At 35.0% G+C, this 25,650-nt stretch overlaps 1 protein-coding gene and 1 long non-coding RNA gene across 2 annotated transcripts in view; both read left to right on the top strand.

The window, feature by feature from the left end:
• LIPI (lipase I) overlaps positions 1-19,550 on the top strand; it is a 138,503-nt gene extending 118,953 nt beyond the window's left edge. Inside the window, exon 10 of the mRNA XM_037800648.1 lies at positions 19,294-19,550. Coding sequence (XP_037656576.1) covers positions 19,294-19,550 — 257 coding nt within the window. The remainder of the gene's footprint in view (positions 1-19,293) is intronic.
• A 65-nt stretch (positions 19,551-19,615) lies between these two features.
• Positions 19,616-25,650, top strand: part of LOC119531894 — an 83,874-nt gene continuing 77,839 nt past the window's right edge. Inside the window, exon 1 of the long non-coding RNA XR_005216441.1 lies at positions 19,616-19,750. This is a non-coding gene — a long non-coding RNA (uncharacterized LOC119531894). The remainder of the gene's footprint in view (positions 19,751-25,650) is intronic.

The following is a 25,650-nucleotide window of genomic DNA, read 5'->3' on the forward strand; positions in this document are numbered from 1 at the left end:
GATCTGCATAACCACTAATCTATTTCTGTCTCTATAAACTTATTTCTATTTACATTTTATATAAATGAAATCATACCATATGTAGTACTTTGTGTCTGGCTTCTTTTACTTAGCATAATGTATTTTTAAATTACTATTATTTTTCTAATTAGTGAAGTTGTAGGTTTACAGAAGAGTTATGTAAAAATATAGCGTTCCCATACACCCCTCCAGCCCTTGTTGACACTGCATTATTGTGGTACCTCTGCCACTATGGACAAAAGACTATCAGGATAGTACTATTAACTATAGTCCATAGTTTATTTTGGGTGTATTTTTTCCCATATACCACCCTATTATTAACACCTTGTATTAGTGAAATACATTTGTTATAATTCATAAATGTACATTCTTATACTTGCACTATTAATACCAGTCTATCATCGACAATAGGGTTCACTGTATTATACAATCCCATGTTTTATCTTTAACTTTTGTTCTATCTATCTTTAACTTTTTGTTTGGGTCTACAAGACCCAAAACTTCCCCTTTCAACCACATTCACATACATAATTCAGTGCTGTTAATTACACTCACAGTAACATGCTGCCATCGCCACCAACCATTTCCCAACTTCTACAATCAGCCTAATTAGAAATTCTGTACAAACTAAGTATCAGCTCCCCGTTCTATACCCTCATTCTATCTCCTGGTAACTATATTCTAGATTCTATTTCTTTGAGTTTGCTTAATATAATTTGCTTATATCAGTGAAATCATGCAGTATTTGTCCTTTTTGTGTCTGGCTTATTTCACTCAGCACAATGTCCTCAAGGTTTACCTGTTTTGTCTTATGCATCAGGATTTCATTCCCTTTTAAAGCTGAATAGCATTCCCTTGTATGTATGTACCCCATTTTTTAAATCCATTCATCAGCTGAAGGGCACTGGAGTTGTTTTCACCTTTCGCAATTATGAATAATGCTGCTATGAATATCAGTGTGAAAATATCTGTTCAAGTCACTGCTTTAAAATCTTCTGTGTGTATACCTAGTAGTAGAATTGCCAGGTCATATGGTAATTCTATATTTAGCTTTCTGAGGAACTGCCAAATTGTCTTCCACAGTGGCTGAACTGTTTTACATTCCCATCAGCAATGACTGAGTATTTCTCCACATCCAACACTTACAATTTTCTGTTTTTTTAATGGTAGCCATTTGAGTGGTTGTGAAATTATATCTCATTGTGATTTAGATTTGCATTTCCCCAATAGCTAAAGATGTGGAGCATCTTTTCATGTGCTTTTAAACCATTTGTATATCCTCTTTGGAGAAATGTCTATTCAAGTCTTCTGGCCATCTTTTTGGATTGGGTTGTTTATCTTTTTATTGTTGAGTTTTAGGATTTCTTTATATATTCTGAATATTAAACACTTATCAGACATGTGGTTTCCAAATATTTTCTTCCGGTGAGTATGTTGTCTTTTCACTTTTGGGACAAATCCCTTTGCACAAAAGTTTTTAATTTTGAGGAGGCCCAATTTATCCAATTTTTCTTTTTTTGCTTGTGCTTTGGGTGTATATTTAAGAAAGCATTGCCTAACACAAGATGCTAGAGATGCTTCCCTGTGTTTTCTTCTAGGAATTTTTATAGTCCTGGATTTATATTTAGGTCTTTGATCAATTTTGAGTTAATTTTTATATATGGTATGAGATAGGGATCCTCTTTTATTCTTTAGCATGTGGATATCAAGTGCTCCCAGCATTGGTTGTTGAAGAGACTATTGTTTTCCAATTGAGTGAAGTTGGCAATCTTGTCAAAAATCAATTGGCCATAGCTATGAGGGTCTATTCCTGAACTCTAAATTTGATTTCATTGGTTGATATATCTACCCTTATGCCAGTACCATGCTGTTTTGATCACTGTAGCTTTTGTAATATACTTTAAAGTCAGGCATATTTTTTTTTCTGAAAGGGATGTAATAAAATGAGAAAATTACACAAAGCGTTTATATAATAGGCCAACATCACTTTAACACCAAAGCCAGATCAACATACTACAAGGAAAGAAAATTATATCAGTAGTTACTTAGTTGAGTTTGATTTATGAGGTTGTAGTGGGGAAAATGGGCTGCTGAGGAAGAGGAATAGTTCTAGTTGAGCTGGTCCAAGGAAAGCTCCTGGATGAGGCAGGATTTGTGATGGTTTCTCTTCAGGGGCTCTGATGTTTCAGAATTCAAACTCTCTTGATATTGAAATTATTTCCTTCCTATTACCATTTTAATAGCAGCTGAGTCTCCAATGATAAGATTTTGGCAACTCAGAATGAGTCCTCCAAATTCATTCTCCTTTTTCAAGATGTTTTTGGCTATTTGGAGTCCCTTACCTTTCTGACTTAATTTGACAATAGCTTGACAATTTCCATTTCTGTAAAGTAGACTGTTAGAATTTTGATTGGGATTGTACTGAGTTTGTAAATCATTTTGCATAGAATATACAACTTAGCAATATTTAGTCTTCCTATCCATGAACACAGAATGTCCTTCTATTTATTTAGGTCTTCTTTGATTTCTTTTAGCAAAATTTTGTATTTTTCTATGTGCAATCTTTACATACTTGGTTAAATTTATTCCTAAATATTTGGTTATTTTAGTTGCTTTTGTAAATGGGATTTTTAAAAAATTTCCTCCTCACCTTGTTTATTACTAGAGCAGGGAAACGCTACTGATTTTTGCATGTTGCTGAATTTGTTTTTGAACTCTGGTAGCTTTGTTTTCAATTTTTGGGATTTCTATATATGATCATGTCATCTGCAAATAGTAAACTTTTACTTCTTCTTTTCTAATTTGGATGAATTTTATTTCTTTTCTTGTCTAATTGCTCTGGCTAGGACTTCTGGTGCAGTGTGGACTAACAGTGTTGATAGTTGGCATCCTTGTCTTGTTCCAGATCTTAGGGGGAAAGCTTTCAGTCTTTCATCATTGAGCATGGTGTTAGCTATGGTTGTTTTCATCTGTGCCCTTTATTATGTTGAGGAAATTTCCTTCTATTCTTATTTTTCTAAGTGTTTTTATCAATAAAGGATGCTGAATATTGTCAAATGCTCTCTTTTTTTGCATCAATTGAGCTGATCATGTGTTTTTTTTCCCCCTTTATTCTCTTAGTGTGGTATATTTCATAAATTGATTTTCTTCTGAACCACCCTTGCATAACTCGGATAAAACCAACTTGATCATGGTGTGTAATTCTTTTGATGTACTGTTGGATGTGAATTGCCAAGTATTTTGTTGAGGATTTTTGCATCTATATTCATAAAAGAAATTGATCTATGATTTTCTTTCCTTTTAGTATCTTGATCTGGCTTTGGTATTTAAAGTGATGTTGGCTTCACAGGATAAGTTAGGTAATTTTCCCTCCCCTTCACTTTTTTGAAAGTGTTTGAGAGGATTGGTATTAATTCTTCTTGGAATGATGGTAGAATTCACCTTTGAAGCCATCTGGTCCTGGGCTTTTCTTTGTCGGGAGGTTTTTGATGACTGATTCAATCTCTTTACTTGTAATCGTTCTGTCAAGGTCTTCTATTTCTTCCAGAGTCAGTGTAGGTTGTTGTGTGCTTCTAGAAATTTGTTCATTTCTTCTTCCTTTGTTCCTTCTCTGGGAACCTTGACCTGTTTTGTTTGTTTTTGTATAGAAATTTCTTCCCATCTTCTATGATTTGTTTATACTATCTCCCTCCCTCAATGCCCCATTTCCTTACACTTTTCAATTCTTGGACCCAACCTATCTTACAGCAGTTTTGTTTAAATACTGTTTTTTTCTGTGAGACTTTTCTGCCTCTGGTTTCTTCTCTGTTAGTGTATCTTGCCCCAGGAAGCCAAAAGAGGCCAATCCAGAAAGGTGGGTCACTTCAGAAAGGTCCATTTTGTCTTTAGGTTTTCCAGCCAACTTAAACTGGATTGTGTGAGGGTACAACTGTTCTTGCCAAACCATTTCTATCATAGTGTCTCTCGTTTTTCCACCTGGGGTTCCTTTTGTATGCAGCACTCCTCAGTGGCTTGTGTTCTGCCCTAGGTCTCTGCAGACTTAGGTTCCTGTGCCTGGATATGTATCAAGTTCTAACTCACTGCTGAGAGTTGCTCTGTGGTCTATATCTGTGGAGGGAGGGACCCCAGGCTGTCCTGTCTCTGTGCTACTCCCAAGCTGTGCAGGACTAAGTGAGAGGAAGGGAGTGGGAACAAACTGGCAGTCTGGAATTTTTCTACCTCATATGTTTCTGTCTGTTTAATTAGCATGTGTGGAGTCTGAGAAGGTACTAAGAAAGCAGGATTTGTCCTTTTATTCACTAAATATCTGAAGGCTTTTTCAGGGGATGTCACTATGTTGATGATGTGACTCCCTTGTACACTTTGGAATTGTCCTCACACACACAAACACACACACACACACACACACACACACACACACAACCAACCAACCAGCCCCTAGCAAAGTGGCACTTACTGAATGTTGCTGATGCTTAACTTCATGACCACATAAAGCTGTGACATAAACCAAGAGCTACAGTCAAATTCCACAGGGAAATTTTAGTGCATATTAAAAAAAATAAAACCCTGCATGATTTAAGCCTTTATGAAAAGATATCCATATTTTTAATTGTCATATGAACTTTCACTCACCTTTTTGAATTAACCAAACTTAGAATTGTTAATACTAAAGGGAAGAGACAGAGTCTGAACAGGAGAAATTCTCACAGCCTCAGTCTGGGAGAATTTGTGGAATAAAACATCAAATCAGAAGCTATTATCCAATAGCAGGTTAAGTAAGAACAAATGAACAACTCAAGGAAACTTATTTTGTGATTTTAATATACTTAGTAGAGCTTGAAGATCTAGGCACCCTTCACTGCTCTCCACTGCCATTCCCACTCACCACCACCACGGTTTATGTCAAATTGATTGGCTGCTGGATGTTTTAGGATATTAATTTGACATTCTAATTAATGTAAATAAGGAGTACTTTCTCAAAGAAGGTAATGATCAGAGGAATGCTATTGTTGAGCCTGTCAGTTTAGAGAATTTCATTTGACACATACTTCTTACATAACTAAATTGTCAGAAAGCTATAATCTTTATATAAGGCTGCTGTTCAGCACTATTTCAGATAGAATCAAAACAAATCCAAATTCTGTAAGACACACAAAGAGGGTTGAAGAAATTGAGCAAGGATAAATCAGAAGGAAGGGGTATTTAGCTACTACTTTGTTTCATGTAGAGGCAGATATGCCTTCCAAGTCTAAAATGGTCCACGGCATCCAAGAACACTCTTCCCCAGTTGGTGAATCTTCCACCAGGTGCTCATCGCCCAAACCTTTTCCTGTCTCTGGAGAGTAAGACAGAACTAGCCAATCATACCAAATGTGCCTTTCAGAAGAAAGTTGGCTAGTTCACCTTAATGGAAAAATGAAAATAGTTATGAAATGACAAGATTGGATCTCAGCAGTTTTCAAACTATTCTTGAAAGAAGATTCAGTAGGGATTTTATTCAACTGCAGTTTTAGTAACTATTTTAAAATATGAAAGTCTCATATTTCCTGAGAAATAAAAAAAATTGACAAGTGTTACATGGAATGCATGAAGTTATTGTGCTAACTGAATTGTTACAATTTTGAAATGCATCCCCTGTTTTAGCATATTTGGCATTCTAATATTGTGATATTAAATCAGCAGTCAAATTCAGAATGCAGTACTCAATTTTTTATAAATTCTCATTTATTAAAGTATACATGGTGGGTATTAAGAAAGACAATATACAATTCATACCATGTGACTGAGATATAATTTTTGCCACCCAAAATTACAGAGAAAAAAATTCTTTACTGAAAAAATTTAAAACAACATATCCATTTTAAGAGTAAAGATCTCCCTTTGTGAAACAACTTAGGTTAACTCCTAACAAGATCAAAATCAGGAATCACATTTTCAACTTATTGGTTAAGCTTTTGTGGGAACTGTGACTAAGAAGATGTTCTTGCATGGTTACAGGATACTTCTGAGCAGTGATTTCAAAAACTGCCCACAATGATCAGCATGTTTAATCTGTGGAGGGGTGGGGGAGCATGCAGGGAGAATGGGCACTATGGTGGTTTTATGCAAAGTCCTCAGCAAATTCTTTGAAATGTCTACCATCCATAAGTGGGGTCTATATTGCCTAAACAGAGAAATCTCAGCAGACATTGACTGTTCAGAAGGAAATGACACCATATGCTGTCTGAGGCTAGGTTGTAGAGGGCCATGCAGCTTCCACCCAGTTCTCCTGGAATGCTTGCTCTTGGAATGCTTTGTCTTGGGTGTGCCAACTGGAACCCAGTTGCCATGTTGTGGGAAGCCCAAGCCACATAGACAGGACACATGTAATACTCTAATTAACAGTTTGTTTTTGAGTGATTCCAACCCAAATGCCAGGCGAGAGAGTGAAGAAGCTTCCAGATGATTCCAGCCATTTGAGTCTTCCCGGCTGATGCCCCAGATTTTGTGGAGCAAAGATAAATTGTCCTCTCTGTGCCTTGTCCACACTCCTGACCACAGAACCATGAACCTCATAAAATGGTTGTTATACCACACTAGGTTTAGATGGCTATTATGTAGTAATAGATAACCAGTAAAAATAGTAATTATCAAGATAATAATTCCAATACAAAATTTGTGTATTTAAAATTTTACATGTAGTTTGTTTAATCCTTACCCCAAACTAAAAGACAGGTCTTTTTAAACTCCTTACTCATAAAAAACTGGAGTTCAAAGAAGTTAAGTAACTTTCCTGAGTTCACACTGCTTTTTATTGGGGGTTTTTAATTGAAAACCAGATTTACCCAGGTCTGAAGACCATTTTTTTAATTATTGATTTTTTTCCAGTCATGTTTATAAAAGCTGAAAAAAGGAGCCATCCATTTTAGTGGATGTTATTTTAATGTTTTTTTTGAGCTCAATATCCTAGACATTGTCTAACATGTTTCAAACTAACATTCCAACATTTTAGTCAAAGAAAAACAAAACACATACTTCTGAATAACATACTGTGTGGGGAGAGGCAGTTGCTGAGTTAATATTTCAGTTAGTCTGATATCTGATCCTCAGTAGATACATCAATGCTGGAAGGAATGAAGGAATGAAGGAAGGAAGGAAGGAAACAAGGGAGGAAGGAAGGGAGGGAGAAAAGGGAGGGAGGGAGGAAAGAAGGGAGGGAGGGAGGGAGAAAGTAAGGGAGGAAGAAAGGAACCAGCTTGTATTAACTTTTTAGCAGAGTTCCTTGAGGAATTTTATAAAAGAAGTTAATGTCCCCAAAGAACAATGCAATACTCTTTCTTTGTCATATTTGATTATTTTCTGCTCTGTTTATTGTAAGATGAGAGTGGCAGATGTTATTTATTCCTTTCATTACTTCAAACCAGTAGAGTTCCTTATTTAAGTGGGCACTTAATTCTTACTCTTTGATAATACCTTATACTATAAGGCCTAGAATGGGAATGTAAAATGAGTCAGTATACTTGAGCCATTGCCACAAAATGAACTTGAAATTATTGCACAAGAATGTGTCTTCCACATCTCAAAGAACCGTAAGATTAAAAAACATAAGGCACAGAAACATTCTTAACATTTTGGAATTTAGGATGCTGCATAAAATAAATCATATGTTGTTAATATTTTCATTATTAAAATAATGCCATCTTTAAAGAAGCATTTTTAAGGTATTTGACCTTTTTATTGATGTTTCTCTCCATGAAACTAAAAATCAGATAAATAAAAATAAGAGTATAAGCCAATACAGCCAGTTTAATACCTCTTACATTATTGCTAAATTATTGGATTAATGATGCTTTCAGGTGAAAAGTAGATTCAGGAAGTCATAGTGGCTGGTAAGGTTAAGCACTTAACTGACAGAAACCTCCTGACCCATTCATATCAGATTCATCATGACCCAATCTCTGATTGATTTTATTTCATAATGGATTAACTCAGCATTGTAGGATTTTATTGGAGAAATTTTTCTACAGAGTAATGGGCAAATTAATTATTAAAAAAAAAGTTTGGTCCATAGAGGAAAGGCCTTTTAAGATGAAATTATGTTACTGGAATGTATACTTAGATGCTTTCTGAAGACCTTTTTGCTAATTACAAGTACTGCTTGCAAATATAGTCCATCAAGCAAATTAACCAATATTAACATATTCATAGGTAGCTACGACAAATACATGTTTCAGGTTTCATTTTTTTTTCTTTGAAAATATCTACAAATTTGTGGGGTTTTCTTCATGATATGCCCATGTGGCAGTGCTTCGCCAAATATTTCCCAAATATTTATCAAGAGTCTACTCTATGGTCAGCCCTGGTTATGTAATGATAAGCAAAACAGAAACAATCTCTGCCATCATGTTGGTTACAGTCTAATTGAGGACCTAGACATTATTCCAATCATTCAAACTAAAAGCAAACTGCAGCTGGGCAAAAAGCTTAGAAGGGGAGGAACCCATTGCTTTGAGAGTGTAATTTAATAGGATTTTGCTCATTAAATGAGAGGGCAGAAGATGCTTAGATGGTGGTGGTAGCATGGTATTGTGAATGTAATTAACATCGCTGAATTGCACACATGAAAATGGTTAAAACGGGAAAGTTTGTGTTGTAACTATATATAACATATGATAATAATAATATGTTACTTCATCTGTCAGGGTCCAGGTTTATTCCAATAACCAGAGAAACTTCAAGCATTACAATTTGAGCACGAGTTTGGAAACCTGTTCTGTCAGTCTTTATTGTTCTTCTGCCAATAAAGTCAGGCTTTATTCTCCTGTTCCCATCTCCTATCCCTAGATCTCTCTCTTCTCAAAAGAATTTAAAGAAGGGAGTATGCTTTGTCATTAAGGGAACTCTTATCTATGCCACCTCCATGTCCAGCTGCCTGTAGTGATGTGTCCCAACGACCAAAGGGACAAATCTATGAGGTCACACTCATCCAATGCCAGCACATTTGGGACATCAGCTGTCCAGGCCCATGTTGAGCTTTGCCATGCTTGATTCTATTTTCTTACGATCTCCCCATCTGCTTTTCTGTTGTGCTGTGTAATTTTGAAAGATGAGATCCAATTTTCTCAGTAATAAGCATGTTTTTTAAAAAATACTTTTAGCCACATAAGTATGTCACTCATATTTTCCAGAGCTTGTCATAGTGGATATCAAAAAAAATGTCTTGATGTTGCCTCTTATGTAAACCGTTTTAAACAGGAGGGATGGGTCCAACTGGGCCATAAATGTTGTCTATGTCTTATAGCTCTACTAACTATTGTCCCATGCTTCTGTCCTGGCACGGTGATTTCTACACGTGGAGTAATGTTCCTTATTCCAGTGTTATGTTTAGTTAAGAGGGATCCATGCCACAGCTGAGCTCCTAGTGATAACTCATTGAACTCTCATATTTAAGCTCTTTGAATTCACTTAGCATCTATTTCCCTGAAACACAGATGGTTAGATTAGAATGATTCTGGTACCGGTTGTTTGCATATATCAAACCAGACTATCTTCTCTATCCTAGTTTTGAGACAGAGAAGTCATTCATGCATTTGTTCTACTGTTCTTACAGTAAATTTTCTAAGGGGCTGCACCACATTTTTCTCTCATCTGGACTAGGTCAGTCTTCATAAGCTAGGTCATCAGATAATTTATAACAACTGCAAATGTCAAAGGCAAATAAGGTCTTGGACCCCCAGAAGGCCCTCTGCTCCTACAGAAATTTGTGGAAACAAACAGAAATGTGCTCTTAATGACTCCACCATAATTCTACATGGTCTACATGTTGCTTGCTTATTCAAGGAAATTGTTGAAGTTTTCTTTATGGGGTCATTTTCATAACCATGCCAAGGATACTTAGAAAGAAGATGCAGTTTCTTTAATGTATAGGATTCAGTATATGGCTATTTGGTCATCCTTATAGATGTCATTATTCAGGGATCCTTTTGAAATGACTTTTCTACTTTATCTGTCAGAGCATTCATCAAGTCTCCATACTCTCGTGTTTCTCAATTTCTCCTTGTATTTCTTGATTTTGTGTGTGTGTGTGTGTGTGTATTTGAACACTGTCTTATTTGGAACATAAAATTGCTAATTATTATATATATTTATTATGGATGGTATCCTTCAAACATTATAAAGAGATTTTCCATATTAACTGTCATATTATCGTTTTAGCCCCTGCTTTCTGCCTTTGTATATTTCTAAATCATATCATTGTTCATCATCACACTTTCTTCTTCAGATACCCTGATTGTACAGCACAGCCTAAAATTGTTGAGTGTGCTTACAGGTTTTTAAAATACGCTTTAATGATCTTATTTTTATAAATAACTTTTCTCAATAAATTAATATAATAGATAATTTTTCCAAATTCTGGCTTATGAGTGTTTTTAAAATTTGTAATGCTTTCTGCCTTCTTTGACTCGATCTATGCCATATTGTTTCATTGGAATGCCACTTTTTGATGTCATTTCCAAGTAATTTGAAAGGAATATAGAGTGTTCTATCATTTTAATAACTACTTTTATATACTTCCTGACATTTTGTTCATATTAAGCAACTTTTTTCTGTGATTTGTGAATTGCCCATTAATTGCACTTGGCATAGAACATTTTTGTTCTCACATTTAAACTTTGTAGATCTCTTTTCATTAACCTTCTGGCATTGAGGTTTCTGAGATGTCACCTAAGACATGACAATGAAGATAAATTCTAATAAATGTATTAAATGTCAAGGTTAAAGAATCTTAACATCTAGAAGAATTAAGTCACTAGCAAAGGTTTCGCCATCTAACTTTTGCTTTCACATCTATCAAATTTTATTGTATTTGGTCACTATTTTTGGAGTTGACATGAGGTTTTCTTGTTTCTGGGTAAATTTGCCTTCTTTATTTGAGAGTATTTTAATTCACTTTGGTGCCACCCAGGGAAAGAGTCTCTAAAAGTAGAATCATTCTCAAGAGTTGTATCTTTCCCTTTTATGTTGATGGTCAGCCACAAAAATATTTATGAAGGGAGATAATTTGATTAAGTTTTTATCACAAACAAATTCTGTGCCATCAGCATTGAAAGGATTTAGAAATTCAGGGGAAAACTTCAAAGTCAGCCAGTTTGAGCTCCTTGATTTTTGACATGACAAATAGGTCCAGAGAGTTATGTATTTATTGCATTTATTACTAAATATTTAGTGTCAGCTCCAGGAATTTAACTTGGTTTTCCTCTCTCACCTAGAATTTTATACACTACTCTATATTGTTCTAAAATGTTTTATTTGTGGACTAATCTGGCTGGTAGAAAATAATCTTTTGTAATTTTGAAAAATATAAGTGAACTATATTATTATTATACTGGAATCTGTGATATGTTGCCCAGATGTCCCTCATAAATGAAGAACTTATTTTCCCAGCTGCTGAGAGAATAGAATGGGCTAGGCAGAAAGTCCTTGTCTACCAGCCTTCTTCCAGAATTTCCTTGACTTCAAAGAGCTGTCTCATCCATGTCCATGCCCCGTTATCAGGGTAGCCTTCTTCCCATAACTGATTGATGTATGGGGTACATACATCCACCCTTCTTGCCATATTCAGACATATCAAGAGCCATCTCTGCTCAAGAGCTCCCTGTAAGTTTTGCTGAGGGCTTTGTACTACTGCCCATCTTCTTCCTCTGCCTAAGCTTGTCATCTCCTTTTCCCTTCTGCAGGTTTTAATCCCAAGGACGTTTCCTAATAAACTTCTTGTACACAAATCTCTATTTCAGATTCCTGGAAAACCTAATTGGTTACAAGCGTTAAAAATAAATCTTCTTTGGTATTATGGTAGTTGGATGTATTTTCTTACATAGCTTGAATCTATTTTCAACTTAAGCTTAAGGGTACAAAAGAACATACCTGCCATGCTCCCAAGCTCTATGATTTTATTGTTGTGCAGCTCTTTATCCAGTCTATGCAATAAATGTGTATCCATATCCTGTGCCAAGTGCTGACAATTGAGTGTTGAACACAAAGAGATAGAACCCTTACTTCTTGAAATATTATTAAAAATAGTATCCCCAATAAAAATCAGTAAACACATAAATTGATATTTACATATCATAACTGCTATGAAAGTTGATTTGATGGAGATAAAAAGGGATTGAAAATAGAGTGAGATTAGGGAGGGTCAAGAAAAGCCTCTCTGAGGAAGCGACATGAGAAAAGGACAAGAGAATTCAACAGTGGGAGGAGGAAGTGCAAAATCCCTGAGGTGGAATAGTTGGTTTCTGTGAGGTTTGCTTAAGGAACTGAAATTCAGTGGGGCCTGATGACAATAAACAAGGATTGGGGTGGAGGGGATGTGTGGCGTGAGGCTGTATGTTTGGTTTGGGATAGGGTCCGAGAGACCCTAAGTATTTCATGAAAATCCAGTTCAAAAATTGTACTGAAGATGAGCTATTGAATTTTATAGTTTTACAACAAATGAAAGATTCCAAATGATGAGTAGGTAGGAAGAAAAAAGAAAACCTCGTTGATAAAAATAATTCTAATCCATTGAAAGTTCACACATTGACAACACAATAAAATAAATGTCATTTTGATATAAGGTCCATTCAGATTATATATACAGGGTTCTAGTAATCATATACATACAAAGGAAATATTTTTGCAGTGAAATGAAATTAGAAATGTCAGAGTCTTTCATGCCTACAGAGAAAAGAAAATTATCCTCTTGTGAAGAATTACTGTAGCCACTTTGACAGGTAGAGGTGAAAAAGAAGTTAAATACATATCAACATGATTAGCAAGTGTGTGCTTGGAAATATATTACTTATAGTTGGAAACAACTGTAGTACCACATTTGTGGGGCTTATTTCCTCCATATTTATTTAACTTTGTCATCTATAGGAAGATTATGACAATTTTAAAAATAACTGATAAGAAACACCATCATAGCACTTTAATGAATACATAATAAAACATTTCTAGCTTTTTAAAAAGCCTTTTAAAAATGCATAATATATTCAGTATAGCTGAAGAGCTAGAATACACTTCCCATGCTCAAGTTCTCCTGTTTCTTGAGGTTGAGCATTCTTTTAAGATCTCCTAAGGATGACCTGATGATGGTTTTTAGTCTGAGTTTTTAAACTACTCTTTTCATTTATCTTTATGTATTTACATTTTACATACTGAAATGTGCCTTTTTTCAAATACTTTGTATGAAGATTTACAAAGCATAACTATGTAAATGCATGTAAATTTTTAAGTGTTTTTTTTACCTTATTTGTTACTGATTCTTTAGCTTCTGAAGTTCCTAATCATTGATTTTTTTTTAGAATTTTTCCAACTGTAACCCAAAATATTCATCTGAATTCTTGTAATTAATTCCTACAATATTCTTAAGGGGTATAAAGTAGAAGTGAGAAGGGGATTCACAGAGAAAATTAAGGTCTTGAATTGGAGGTTTGTCTACAAAATGAACTAGATGAAATGAATGGAAGAAAATATAGTACATGCCCTAGAGAGAGAAAAAATCTGCACCAGCCAGCCTAGCCATGTGACCTCAAGCAATTTACGTGGTGTCTCTAGACCTCAATTTTTTCATTCTAATAGTAAAGCATTAACAGTTCCCATTATTTAGGTCTTAAAGTTCTTTCTGCCCTTAAGATTCTAAGCTGTATGCTCTAGCTGGTAAATGGAAGTGAAAATATTAACTAACAATATGGAATTCTGCTACTCTGAGTATTATTTTGCATTTTTTTCTGTTACCTTTCTGGGTTTTAAGCAGTTTCCTCAGAAGCCAACTGATAGAGTGGGGAAGGGATCATGTGATAGGAGCTAGGGAGAAAGGAAGAATAAAACAAGGGATGCTTTAAGAAAAATAGTACAGAAAAGCTAGAGAATAATTGTCTTCAACAAACAGACCAAAGTCACAACACTGTGCCTTTATTAGGCAATTTGCCTTTTTAAATTTCAATTCTCATCTCGTTCTGGCTTCGTAGAAGTCTCACTCATTGCTGGGTTTAAAATTAATGTTTTTCCTGTGCGCCTTCTCTAAGAAAAGAATAATATTGGGGGTGGTGCAGCGTAAGAAGTGATTAAGAATATCTAGTACACTTTCCTAGACTGTAAATCTTTACATATCTCTGCGCCTAATAAGATGATTTATTATGCCATAATGCACAGTGAATTGGATGGTCACTTCTTTGTGATGATAGTGCAGAATGGAACTAAATACTAAATACTAAGTAGCATTCCCATGATTCTTATAGACGTCATCCATATGGCATATTTATGCTCATTTTTTCATATATAGCAATTCTTATTCTTAGCTTTTAAGCTGTTTATAGAATATTTTTTGTCACTTCAATAACCTTATATCATTTGACAAATGCAAGGTCAAAATTCAAGGTAGAAAAACTAGTTTTCTTTCACACTAAATGCATTACAGCAATTTTTTTATGAAAAAAAATAAAGAACTCTGACTTTTCAGTATTTGATTATTTTGAGAAGTACTTCATCACAAATTCTCATGGATGATATTTGGTATTGCCCTTATTAATCTATAATCTCTATTGGAGAGACTTTTAAAAGTGGTCATGTATAAATAAAGTTAATGAAATAGAGAGGAAACCACAGCCAGGAAATGGAAGGTGGAAGCAAATATAGTAACAATGAATTTAGACAGAGCTTGGGCTTTGGAATCCAGCAGCCAGGGTTTAAACATCTTGTCTGTGTTTTATCATCTCTGTGACCTTGGAAAAGTTACTTAAGTTTTCTGAGTTTCATTTAGTGGCTGAAATAAGTGGCAACTTCAGATAGTTATAACAAGTATTAAATGAAGGATTTACCTTAGTATCTGGAACAACATAAACGATTGTGCATTGCACATTGTTGTACATTGATTGTTCATTGTTGTTAATATTGCCATTATTATTATCATGATTTGGTGTTTTCCTTTATTGGCAGTGCAATTGGGACATAGGAGAACTATAAAATAGTGTTTCTCAATATTGAAAGTGTATGTGAATAACTTGGGATCTTGTCAAATGTAAATTCTAATTCAATAGGTTTGGTTTCTAATGTACCAATACTGTGTTGGTCCACAAATATAAATGCCATATTTTTCAATAGAAGAGGAACTATATCAATTTCTCAAGTAAAACAGAACTAAAAATTCAAATATTAATCCATATATCCTCACAATCTCTCATTTTTCCCTTCCCACTACTGATATAATTCTGATTAAAAATCAGTAAAAGTGTTGAAATTATTCTTCCAATTTTTATTAATTCAACAAACATTGGGTTACTACTACTGGTTACCTAGTGAAGGAGATAGAAAGATGACTTTAACATGGATCCTTCAGAATTTATCCCACTGCAAGCTTATTTTTGTAGGAAGCTATGCAATTTACATAAATAACCACAATTCAAGAGAAAAAACTGAGAAATCCAATAAAACGTTCTTGGCAAATTGCTAGAGGATTTCAAAGTAGGGGAAAATGATCCAAAATATATATATATATATACATGTAACACTGGTCTAGATGTCTTTCCCAACCAGCCCTTGACCAAATTATCAAAGTGACAATTCCTTACATCTTGCCTTTCACTGCCACATCCTTCCTTTTTGGGGAGTTCTGTTTCCTTACATAATTATAGCAACCACTTAAATTTCACTTACTAGGAACTATTCTGCATACTTTATTTTCCTAAAATAATTAATCTGATACTCATTAAGAGCTACAAGATAATTAGTATTATTTTTCTCAGTTTACAGATGAGGAAACTGAGAATCAGAGACATAAAATCAACTCAAATTTCTAAAATATCAGCCCAAACCAAGCTTGCTTTTCCCTCCAAATTCTAGTCTTCAGTTGGCCATTTCTTCTTTCCTGTCTTCTTTTCATTGTTGCCATCAAAGTTTACATCTCAGTTCCATTTCTTGAAGCTCCTCTATTTTGCAAAATAATTTCATCTTTTCTTGTGCATAATGGCCCTAAAAACACATTTGAAATATGAAGAAAATGAATAAATAAATGTATGACAAGTTTTAGTGAGTGACATAATGACCTAAGGATTTATTCACCCTTGTGCCAAATATATTTGTTCTTTTTTTCTTTTTTTTACTAGCAATCCTCTGGCACAATCAATGACATGACTCCAGTGGTGAACATTTTAGCCTGTTGGTGAATATATTAGGCTGTGGTATTTTCTAAAGATATCTCACTTTCAGAGCACCAAGGCATGTTCCTCTTTCTCATACATGCTGAGTAAGTTTTATATATTGTATTTTCTGAGACACAAATGCACACCATTTTTATGTGGGAAAAAAGTAAGGAAAACTTGAAGGAGTAGATCCAATAGAGATCTTCTGTAAGCTAACAGCTGCCTTTATTTTTAGGTTACGCTTTAAGCCCATAGACAATGTATAGAGTTAGGAATTTCGAGTCTTTCAAAACCGTACAGAACAGGCATTTTCTCCCTTTTTAGAAACTTCTTGATTTTTATGGAATGTTTTTCTTCTTCCAACCACTCATCAGTTTATATTCTCTCCCCTAACTCTACTTCATGAACATCTATATATGAGCAATGTTCTGATATTTTTAAAAAATTGATTTCATTCTATCAAAAGATTTTGTCTATACCATTTATCAGATGTGAGCTGCCTCCACCATCAAGGCCAGGCTGTCAGTCCTCTCTTTAATAATTCGAAAAAGATCCTATAACTTAGATGTTGTGACAGCTCCTTGAATATTCTTCCACGTATCTTTGTCTTTTGTTCCCTGTAACTTTGCTTTTTTGATGCAAATGCACATATTTCTTTAAAGAAAAACAGAATAAAGTATGTGAAAATGCCATTCTCTGTGCAAGATTAATACTATCCATGAAGTGGAAAGGTTGTGGTCCTGTCTTTGAGGAAGCTAAAATATCAGAAATCACAAAGATGCAAGTGTGCTGCCATTTGCCCAGTTGCTTATTTTTTCTCATTATTTCCTTAATGAGATGTACTATTTCAACAGAGATCCTCTTGAGAGTTGCTTTAATTATTATCAGGCATACAGCCCTTTTGCTTTCATTTTATAGCCTTGGACAGGGAGTTCAGATAAACTTTTCATTTATTCAGCAAGAATGTATCAATTTAATTTTATGTGTTCATTTCTTTCCAGTACTACACTGTAAGCTACATGAGGGCAAGGACCACACTAAGTTTGAACACCATTGTACACATCAAGCACCTTGAACAGGGCCTAGAAAAAAATTAGTGTGGGCAAGGAATAAATGAGGGAGTGAGTAAATGAATTTTATCCAAATGCTTTGCTCCCATTCCTGATCTAGGGCTTTTGGCTGACAATGTACAAAAGAAAATGAAATTCAAAGACAAATCTCATTCCTTGAAAACTGATTGGTCCAGTTGAAAAAATTGTGTACATATATTATAGATTGAATATATATTATATATTGTATATATTGAAGAAATATATACATAAAATTTAGGGAAAAATAATTAGGTTTGTTGCAAGTACATAAAAATTAGCGTAAATTATATCTAAATTTTTTTCAGTATTTCTAAATGCTATTATTGTAATATTGCTGATTGGTAGGAGAGTTTATACATGGACAAAACTAAAAAATTTTAGGTAAGTAATACAAAGAAGGAACAAGTAGAATTGTTAGCATTCAAAGGAAGAAAGTATTTGTATTGACTAGAGGTATCAGAAAAAGGATTGTGTGCTTATACATCAGATATTGAAGGATGGGCATGATATTAGACTAAATTAAAAATATTTTAGGTAGGAGGAAAAACAAGTATATTTTTTATGCTTTTAATTAAAAGGATTAATAGCATTAATAAGGTAGAATGAGCTATTCACACCTCATTTATAGTCTTTTATGATTATTCACAAGCAAATATACTCTTAACTGATTAAATAATGGTTGACATTAATGTAGTTACCTTAATATTACTTACCTCATTTGACACAATTACCTCTCTTTATACCTTTGAATTGCCTTGAAAGCATGTAGAAGTGAAGTAAAACTTGTATAATTCTGGAGTAGAACATAGAATAAATAGTCTGGATAGAATTGGTTATAAGAAATCTGGCTGTTCTTTTCTTAATATTTTTTTCTGTCTAAGCAAAGATAAATGTAAAATTCCTATTATAATATTTCAAGCCATAGTGAGAATTATTAACCTTGGTCTAAGGGAGAAATACGTCATAACATATATATGAGTATAGGTAAAGTAAGTAAATTGTTATGTTATTAACTGTCTATTATTTTGTAGTTTTAAGTAAATTTGACTTTCAATTCTATTTAATATCATGCCAGAAACTTGAATGGGTAATGCATTTTTCATGTACACTTCATTGAAATAAATTTCCATTGATAATCTTTAATTTTATATTGATTAGTAATTGCATATTCTTAATGAGAAACAAGTGTATTGCTGGTTTACTAGGCCTTTTTCCATTTAGAAAAGACCAAGTCTATTGTAAGCTTTTCTGAGGAGCCAGTATCTGACTTCTTTTTAGAGTGAGAAATTCAACTCACATATGAACACTTTGAACATTATACGCCTTTCCTAATTCTGACTGTTTGCTGTTATTTTATAAGTAAACTCCATGGCTATCATATGTTTGAATTGTTATTTGGGGCACACAACTACTCACCAATCTGAGATTCTCAGTATTCATTAGGTTCTTGATGTCTGTTTGTTGAAAGTTATATTATCTTTATTAATTTAATTGCATAGTGTTATCTAAGAAGCTGCAAGACATAGTACAAAGAGTATGGATTGTTGGACCTACCTATTTCAGATATTTAGGCTCAGAAACTTAGAATCTCTATGACCTTGTGCAAGTTACTTATTTTCTTAAAATATAAAACAGAGAACTTAATACCACCTCAAAGAATTGCAGTAAGTATTAACTAGGAAAAAAAGAGACTTATAAACAAGGAGTCTAACATTAATAAGTATCAATAGCCTTCCTTTAGTAACATGCATTGTCATGACTAGGAGATTGCTGGTTTGGACAAGAGATCTCCAAGTACGGCCCAAATGTGTGGAAATAACGACATGGAATCCTATAACCCTATTCCTTAGACATTTCAGCCCTAGAATCTAGCCAAGTTACCAAATCTGTACAGAGAACAACTTTAATACAGATATGTACTCAAGCCCCTCCTTTACTTTTTGGCACTTAGGAATCATTAGAGATGTTTAAGACTAAGTTAGGTAACTGATTATTTAAGCTGAGTTGCCCAATTCTGTAAGTGGCCGCGGGAGTGTTAAATGCCAGCGGGATACAGCTGGTCGCTTCCTCCAGCCCATTTCTCTGGTGGCAGGCACAAGGCATCTCTGCAGCCCGGCTCCTGGGACTCCGATGCTTTCTTCGGGTGAGGGGTTTGTTCTCACGGCCTGAAGAGGAGCCAGGAGCTTCCTCATTAGCACCACGGACAGCTCGCGCTCCTGGAGGTGGGAGGCGGGAGGACAGCTCTCTGAGCCACCGCCAGGAAGAGGGAGTGCAGTAGCGGCGGGCGGGGGAGTGAGAGGAGAAAAAGGGAAGGAAGGCTCCCGCGTAGGGAGTGGAAGAAATCTGGAAGCAGCCGGAGCAGCAGGTCTGGGGGGAGCTGCTCAGCTGCACTGCCCCCTTAATTCAGGCTGCTGCTGAGCTTGCCGGAGCTGCTTTCCAGTCCCTTGGGAGGAGACTGCCGTCCAGACCTGACTACAGGTGAGTAAAGCAGAGAGGTGGTACTGAGGGATTGCCAGCTAGGGGTGTGGAACTGGCGAGGTTGCTCAGCTCCCTAAATGCTGCTTGCTTTGCAATATTTCCTAAAGTCACAAATGTGGACTCTGTATTGGCAGTGGCTGCAGAGGCTGGGGAGGGCTGATAGGCCCTGTGGGGGGCGGGGGGAGCAGGGGTGGTTGCAATCCTCACAACAAGGACAAGGGGATTCGTATGGAATTCAGCTTAAGTGACTGGTTTTCAGGGAATACCCCCCAAATGCAAGCATGTATATAGGTGGTTATGTATAAGCTTTTGAGACTGTCATTTGTTTTTCCCAGCAGCCCATTTCATTCTTCTGTCCCTTCTTCTCCTTGCCTGTCACCCAGTTTTGCTACCCAAGTCTAAGGATTTGAAAGGCATGGAAGTAGGGAATCTGGGTATGTAATGGGCAGAGCAATAAACCTTACCTTCTAACTGGGGGAAGTACCCATTTCCCCCTGATTTATCAAAGTGCAAACCCTCTGAATAACTTGAGAATCTTTTACTCTGTACCCTCCATAAGCTTACTAAAGGGCAGAGAACTTCAGGCTCTCCAGGATCTCCAAGATAAGCTTCAAAATATGATGGCGATTTAGCTTAAAATCCATGTGGATTCCTTTCATTTCCTCCTCATCCTTTGTTCCAAAATTATTACCCTTTTGGATTTCCTTAGCTACACAACTTTTAAGTGGCTGACTGATAGGAACGTATTTTCATTCTAAAAATTCTATGGGAAAAGTGATGTGCTCACATAAAGAGGAGAGTAACTTCATTTTCCTGGACAGACTTTGGGGAAAGGATTGACAGGGAAATTCTGGGAATGAAATTATGGACATTTCCTGTAGAACTTCCTTAATTTAATATTTTCACAGTTGCTTCAATTTTATTTTTAATATGTATGTGTATGGTGGGGAGGGGCTTAAAAGAGAAAATCCTCAAGGTGTGTTAAGAGGTCACTGAGTTTAGAGGTTGCCTTCTTACCACTAGCACTAACTTAGGATTTTCACAGTCATAAGTATTTTCTAAATGTTATGCTTTTAGGTGGTTGATATAGATATTTTGGTTTTGGACGGGCCTTGCTGGATACTTTTCAGTAGAACTAGTGAGAATATAATAAGTCATATGGGTCATTATGCATTTAATAGCAGTGAAATATAAAGATTTCAAGTTTAGCAACTAAATATCAGAACCCAAATTTGAGGATGGAATTAAAATGTCTTTCAAATATTTACTAAATTCTCCCCAAGCGTTCATTATCACTTTATACTTAGGAGAGGCTACTGGTTTTTCCAATTGTGATATATGCATCTATAGTTTAAGCAATGAAAAGGGAATATTTTACTTTGCTTTTCTTCCTCTAACATCAGTTTGGATTCAACAAAAACTTCTTGAAATTCTACTCTAAGCAAGAATCTGTCAATTATTTTATTTCTTTAATTTCTCACAAATGTTTAGGAAGAACAGTGATATTAGTTCCATTTTGCAGATAAAAAGATTGTGGCATAGGCTTTCTGACTTCAAGTTCAGTTTTTTTCCCAAAAAGTATATAGGTGCTTTTAGTTCAAACTGTTGCAATAGTGATATAGGCATATGCCCTACATAAAAGCTATTCTTCATTATTTTTCTGATTATTTATTAAAAATTAATTTTACTCATAAAATATATTTTAATATGACTAAACAGAGTTATTTTCCACACTCATGTGCTCCTTACCCACAAATAACCCTGAAACTCCTAATGGTTGATCTTTGGTCCTTAATAGGTGAATTGAGAGGCAGACTTAGGATTTACTAAGATTGTTCTTGGTATAATTTATATGTCCTATAATCAGGATAGAGCAGTCCACATTCAGTTACATTATTAAACTGCTTACTGTAAACTTAACATGCAGAAACAATTGGCTTTTAGAGTAAACTGCTAGATGTCACAGAGACTAGTATTAAGATTCCTTGAGAACATTGGCAAGTAAAGCTTGTCTAATAGAGGATTTATGAGAAGAGGAGAATTAGGTACAGAATGTTTTTTATATTTAATGTATGACCACATTCATAAAATGTGTCCAAGTAATAAATATATATATGAATATATATATATGAATACACACACGTAAAAATATTGAGAGACCATGTGTACTTTGGCGTCCAGTATGTCCTGATTGTAATTCTTGATTGAGACAAAATCTATAACCTTGACTCAACTTTTCTACTCATTTTTATTCTTGAGTGGTAATAATTTGTTGAACACAGAACCTTAAAGAACTCATATATTTCAAAGAGCCTTTGGATTTTTCTTTGGGTGTGGAGTGGAATGGATGATTCTGTGTGTGTGTGTGTGTGTGTGTGTGTGTGTGTGTGTGCTGCTTGCTCAGGAGGAATGGGAGTAACATCTGAAGAAGATAATCAAGAGCAACAGATATTAAAAAGCAAATTCTTGGAGTCCCATAAACTTTGAAACTGTTTTTTTAAACTTTCTTTTTATGCATAAGCATAGAAAAGCATAGTTGCTTAAGCTAAGTTTATGTCATGCAATTTTGTATCTGATTGCCAAGACTCTATAGCTCAGGTATTCTCAGATGAATCAGGATAATAAGTTATGTGGCTCTTTGCCATATGACCTGTTTGGAATTAAAAGGACAGCTTAAAATGATTTCTCTGGAATCTCAAAATCTTCTCTCATCTCCCATAAAGTACCTCAAGCAGGGTGTGTGGAATACTCGCCATCATTTCAACATTTCTGAGAGAAGGGATGCCCTTGAGAGTGCTGAACAAAGCCTTATTTTTCTTGCTTTGAAATTTTTTCATATGGATGGTCAGCTGAGCCACAAAGGGGGAAAGAAGGATAAGAAGAAAAGAAATATGTTTTTTCCTTCAGAAAGAATGGTGGCCATTGTACATCTTTATTTAGAAACATTCTGGAGGAAAAGAGATCTGCATAAACATTGCAGTCAAATGCCTAGTTAGCTTCTAGTGATCTTGATCTCTGTGTGAACTGGCAATGGCATGAGCAGTGGGGGATTGCTCATGCCATTTAGGGACCCATGGGATATAGGTCACCATGGGTTATAAGATAGAGTATGCCCCACAGTTATCCCAACTGGTAAAAGGGAGATGGACTGTTTTTTTCTATAAGTTCCTATCATTGGTTAAAGGCTACTCCAGGGTCTAAGAGGGGTTTAAGGCCATGGAATTTCTGAATAATCCTGAAAACATACTGAGATGGCTCTGGTGGCCCAACAGAGCCTTTGTATTGGTCACTGCTTACTCTTGTATGCTGTTTGGCCCATATACACGAGAATAGTGAGTGCAGATGGGGTATGGGTTGAGTAAGGACAGGTCCTATTATGGGGATATCATGAATAACAGTTGATGAAAGTAAGTTATTTGTTCCATATGTGTGTTGCTCATTGGGTCATTCTTTCTTGGATACAGTTTTTCAGAAGGCATAAATTGAATTTTGAACTTAGCTTTCATAGAAGTGGTGTATTTATTTAGGTGCTCATTTAGCATGAATAATTTAAAGGTATCATCAGTCATTTATACCTGATAGTGAATGAGGGAGAAGATAGTTAACTTTGTGGATAACTTTCAAAGTTATGTGAATAACTTTATCATTGTATTCATTCTTTACTCTTATTTCTGGTGACACTGATTGCATAAAGGGGTATCTGGGAGGATTTAATGCAGAAAACTATGGAGACATATAGATAATGGACAGGGTTGGCAACCATAATTTTCACTACAGTTGTTTCAGTGAAAAAGAAACCTCTTCATAGACACATTTTATTCATGAGTTAAGAGTGACCAAGAGAAGATAGAAACGTTGGGAGGAAGCTAAAATGTTGATTTAACATAGGTTTTAGATTCTTAAAGTGGGCTACATGAATTATACAGGGATGAAAAAGCACAAGTCATTGAATACAAATTTTGCCCAGATAATTCTTCAATTATTCTTATTTGCTGAACTAAATCTTTAATTACATTATTTCAAACTTAGGAAGAGTTATAGAAAATTGATTAGGCTTCTCCTTTATAAAAATACACATACAATGTGCTGTCTTAAAGATAGTGGAATCAAAAATCCAATTACATTTTACTGAATGAAAATTTTCCAAACCAAGACAGCCATTTAGTATGATATATATCTTACTTTAGCTCCAAAATTTGTACCCCCAAATTATTCATTTGTTGAACTTTCTTTATTTTAGAGAAATGTGATATGAATGAGCAGTGAAATTGCAAAAGACTAGTCAAGACCTTCGATTATCCCCAACTAATAAAAATACAAATAAATTACAGCACATTTATCAGGTGTCAGACATTTAGGGTTTACCAAGAATTATGGCAGCTAATCCTAACAATAATTCTGATTAACAGTTAGTTAATCATATGCACATTGGAATGATGATGAAGAGTCTCACAGACCTGGGATTTGAAATTGCCACTTGCAAGCTATATGAGTCTAAGACAAATGGTTTAGCTTCTCTTCACCTCAGTTTCCTTCTCTATGAAATGGAAAGATTAATAGTATCTAATACTTAGGTTCATTGTTCATGTTTTACTTTTTGGAGTAGTGTCATCAGGTCCAATTGGGGTTAGACCTCTACTTGTATTAATATCATATTCACCCTAATCCTGCCTTTTATTAGCTGTGTAACATCGATCAAGTTCCTCTCTCTCTCATTTCTTTATAAAATGGGTATGAAACACCTGTTACACAGAGTTGTTAGAAAACTAAAGAGATTAGATGGCTAAGACAGATTATCCAGCAAGTATTTTTTTCTTGTCCTCCCACACATTATTGTGGAAATATTCTATATAGTATATCCAAGTTAAAGATTTACCTCCTCAAATCAATGTCAATCTTGCCCCAAACATTCCCATCTACTACTTCTCTTCTGATGTTCTGCTGTCGTTAAACCATAGAAAAGCAGAATAACTTAAATGAGTATTTTTATAACTTACACCAAGCATAAGCATGTGGTGAGAAGTATGCTAGGTTACAAGGACAAGTTTTGATAAGAACAGGGAAACATTTATACCACAAAGCACTTCCTCCCTCCCAGCTTTGACAGTTTTTTTTTTTTTTTTTTTTTTACTGTCATTCAGTCTGCAATAAGTGAGATATTTCTGTTTAAATTGTTTTCTATTTGTGGTACCATAAGTCAAGCCTGGGCTTCATCCAATCAACATAAATGTGATGAAGATTTGATTTATTTTTAGCAAGAAGAACAAATGGATACAATTTCTTAATATTGCTTTGAAAGTCTTTAGAATTAACTTTGCTTCCATTGACTGAAGAAAGAACCTCAAAAACTTGTAAGGTAATGCTTGAATCCTCTAGGTATGATTCCAGAAAGCCTTAATACGATTTAATTTCAGATATAACTTTTCTGCTGAACAGGGAATATTCTTACATGAAGATATTCATTCCATCAGGTATAGAGTTGTGCAGGGCCGGATACATGGGATTACAGGAAGGACAAAACAGAAAATTTTCACCTCTAAATTATGCATACTCATCTATGTATATTGATGGGATGATAATGATGTGATAGTAATAACATGGCTCAAGGGTTAACAAGTAACGTATAATACAGTTATCAATATGAGTTTTATTACTGAGTTTAACACCACATTTTTTTCTGGAATCTCCCAGGTTCATTACCATTTCATTTCCTTTGCCTAATATAACGCTGTGTTAGTTTCCTATTACTGCTATAGTAAATTACCACAAACTTAGTGGCTTAAAACAACACAAATTTATTATCTTACAGTTCTGGAGGTCAGAACTATGAAATATGTTTCATTGGACTGAAGTCAAGGTGTCTGCAAGGTTGGTTTATTTTAGAGGCTCTTGGGGGAGAA

This window comes from Choloepus didactylus, chromosome 1 (assembly GCF_015220235.1).
Source record: "Choloepus didactylus isolate mChoDid1 chromosome 1, mChoDid1.pri, whole genome shotgun sequence".
In the NCBI taxonomy this organism is placed as follows: domain Eukaryota; kingdom Metazoa; phylum Chordata; class Mammalia; order Pilosa; family Megalonychidae; genus Choloepus; species Choloepus didactylus.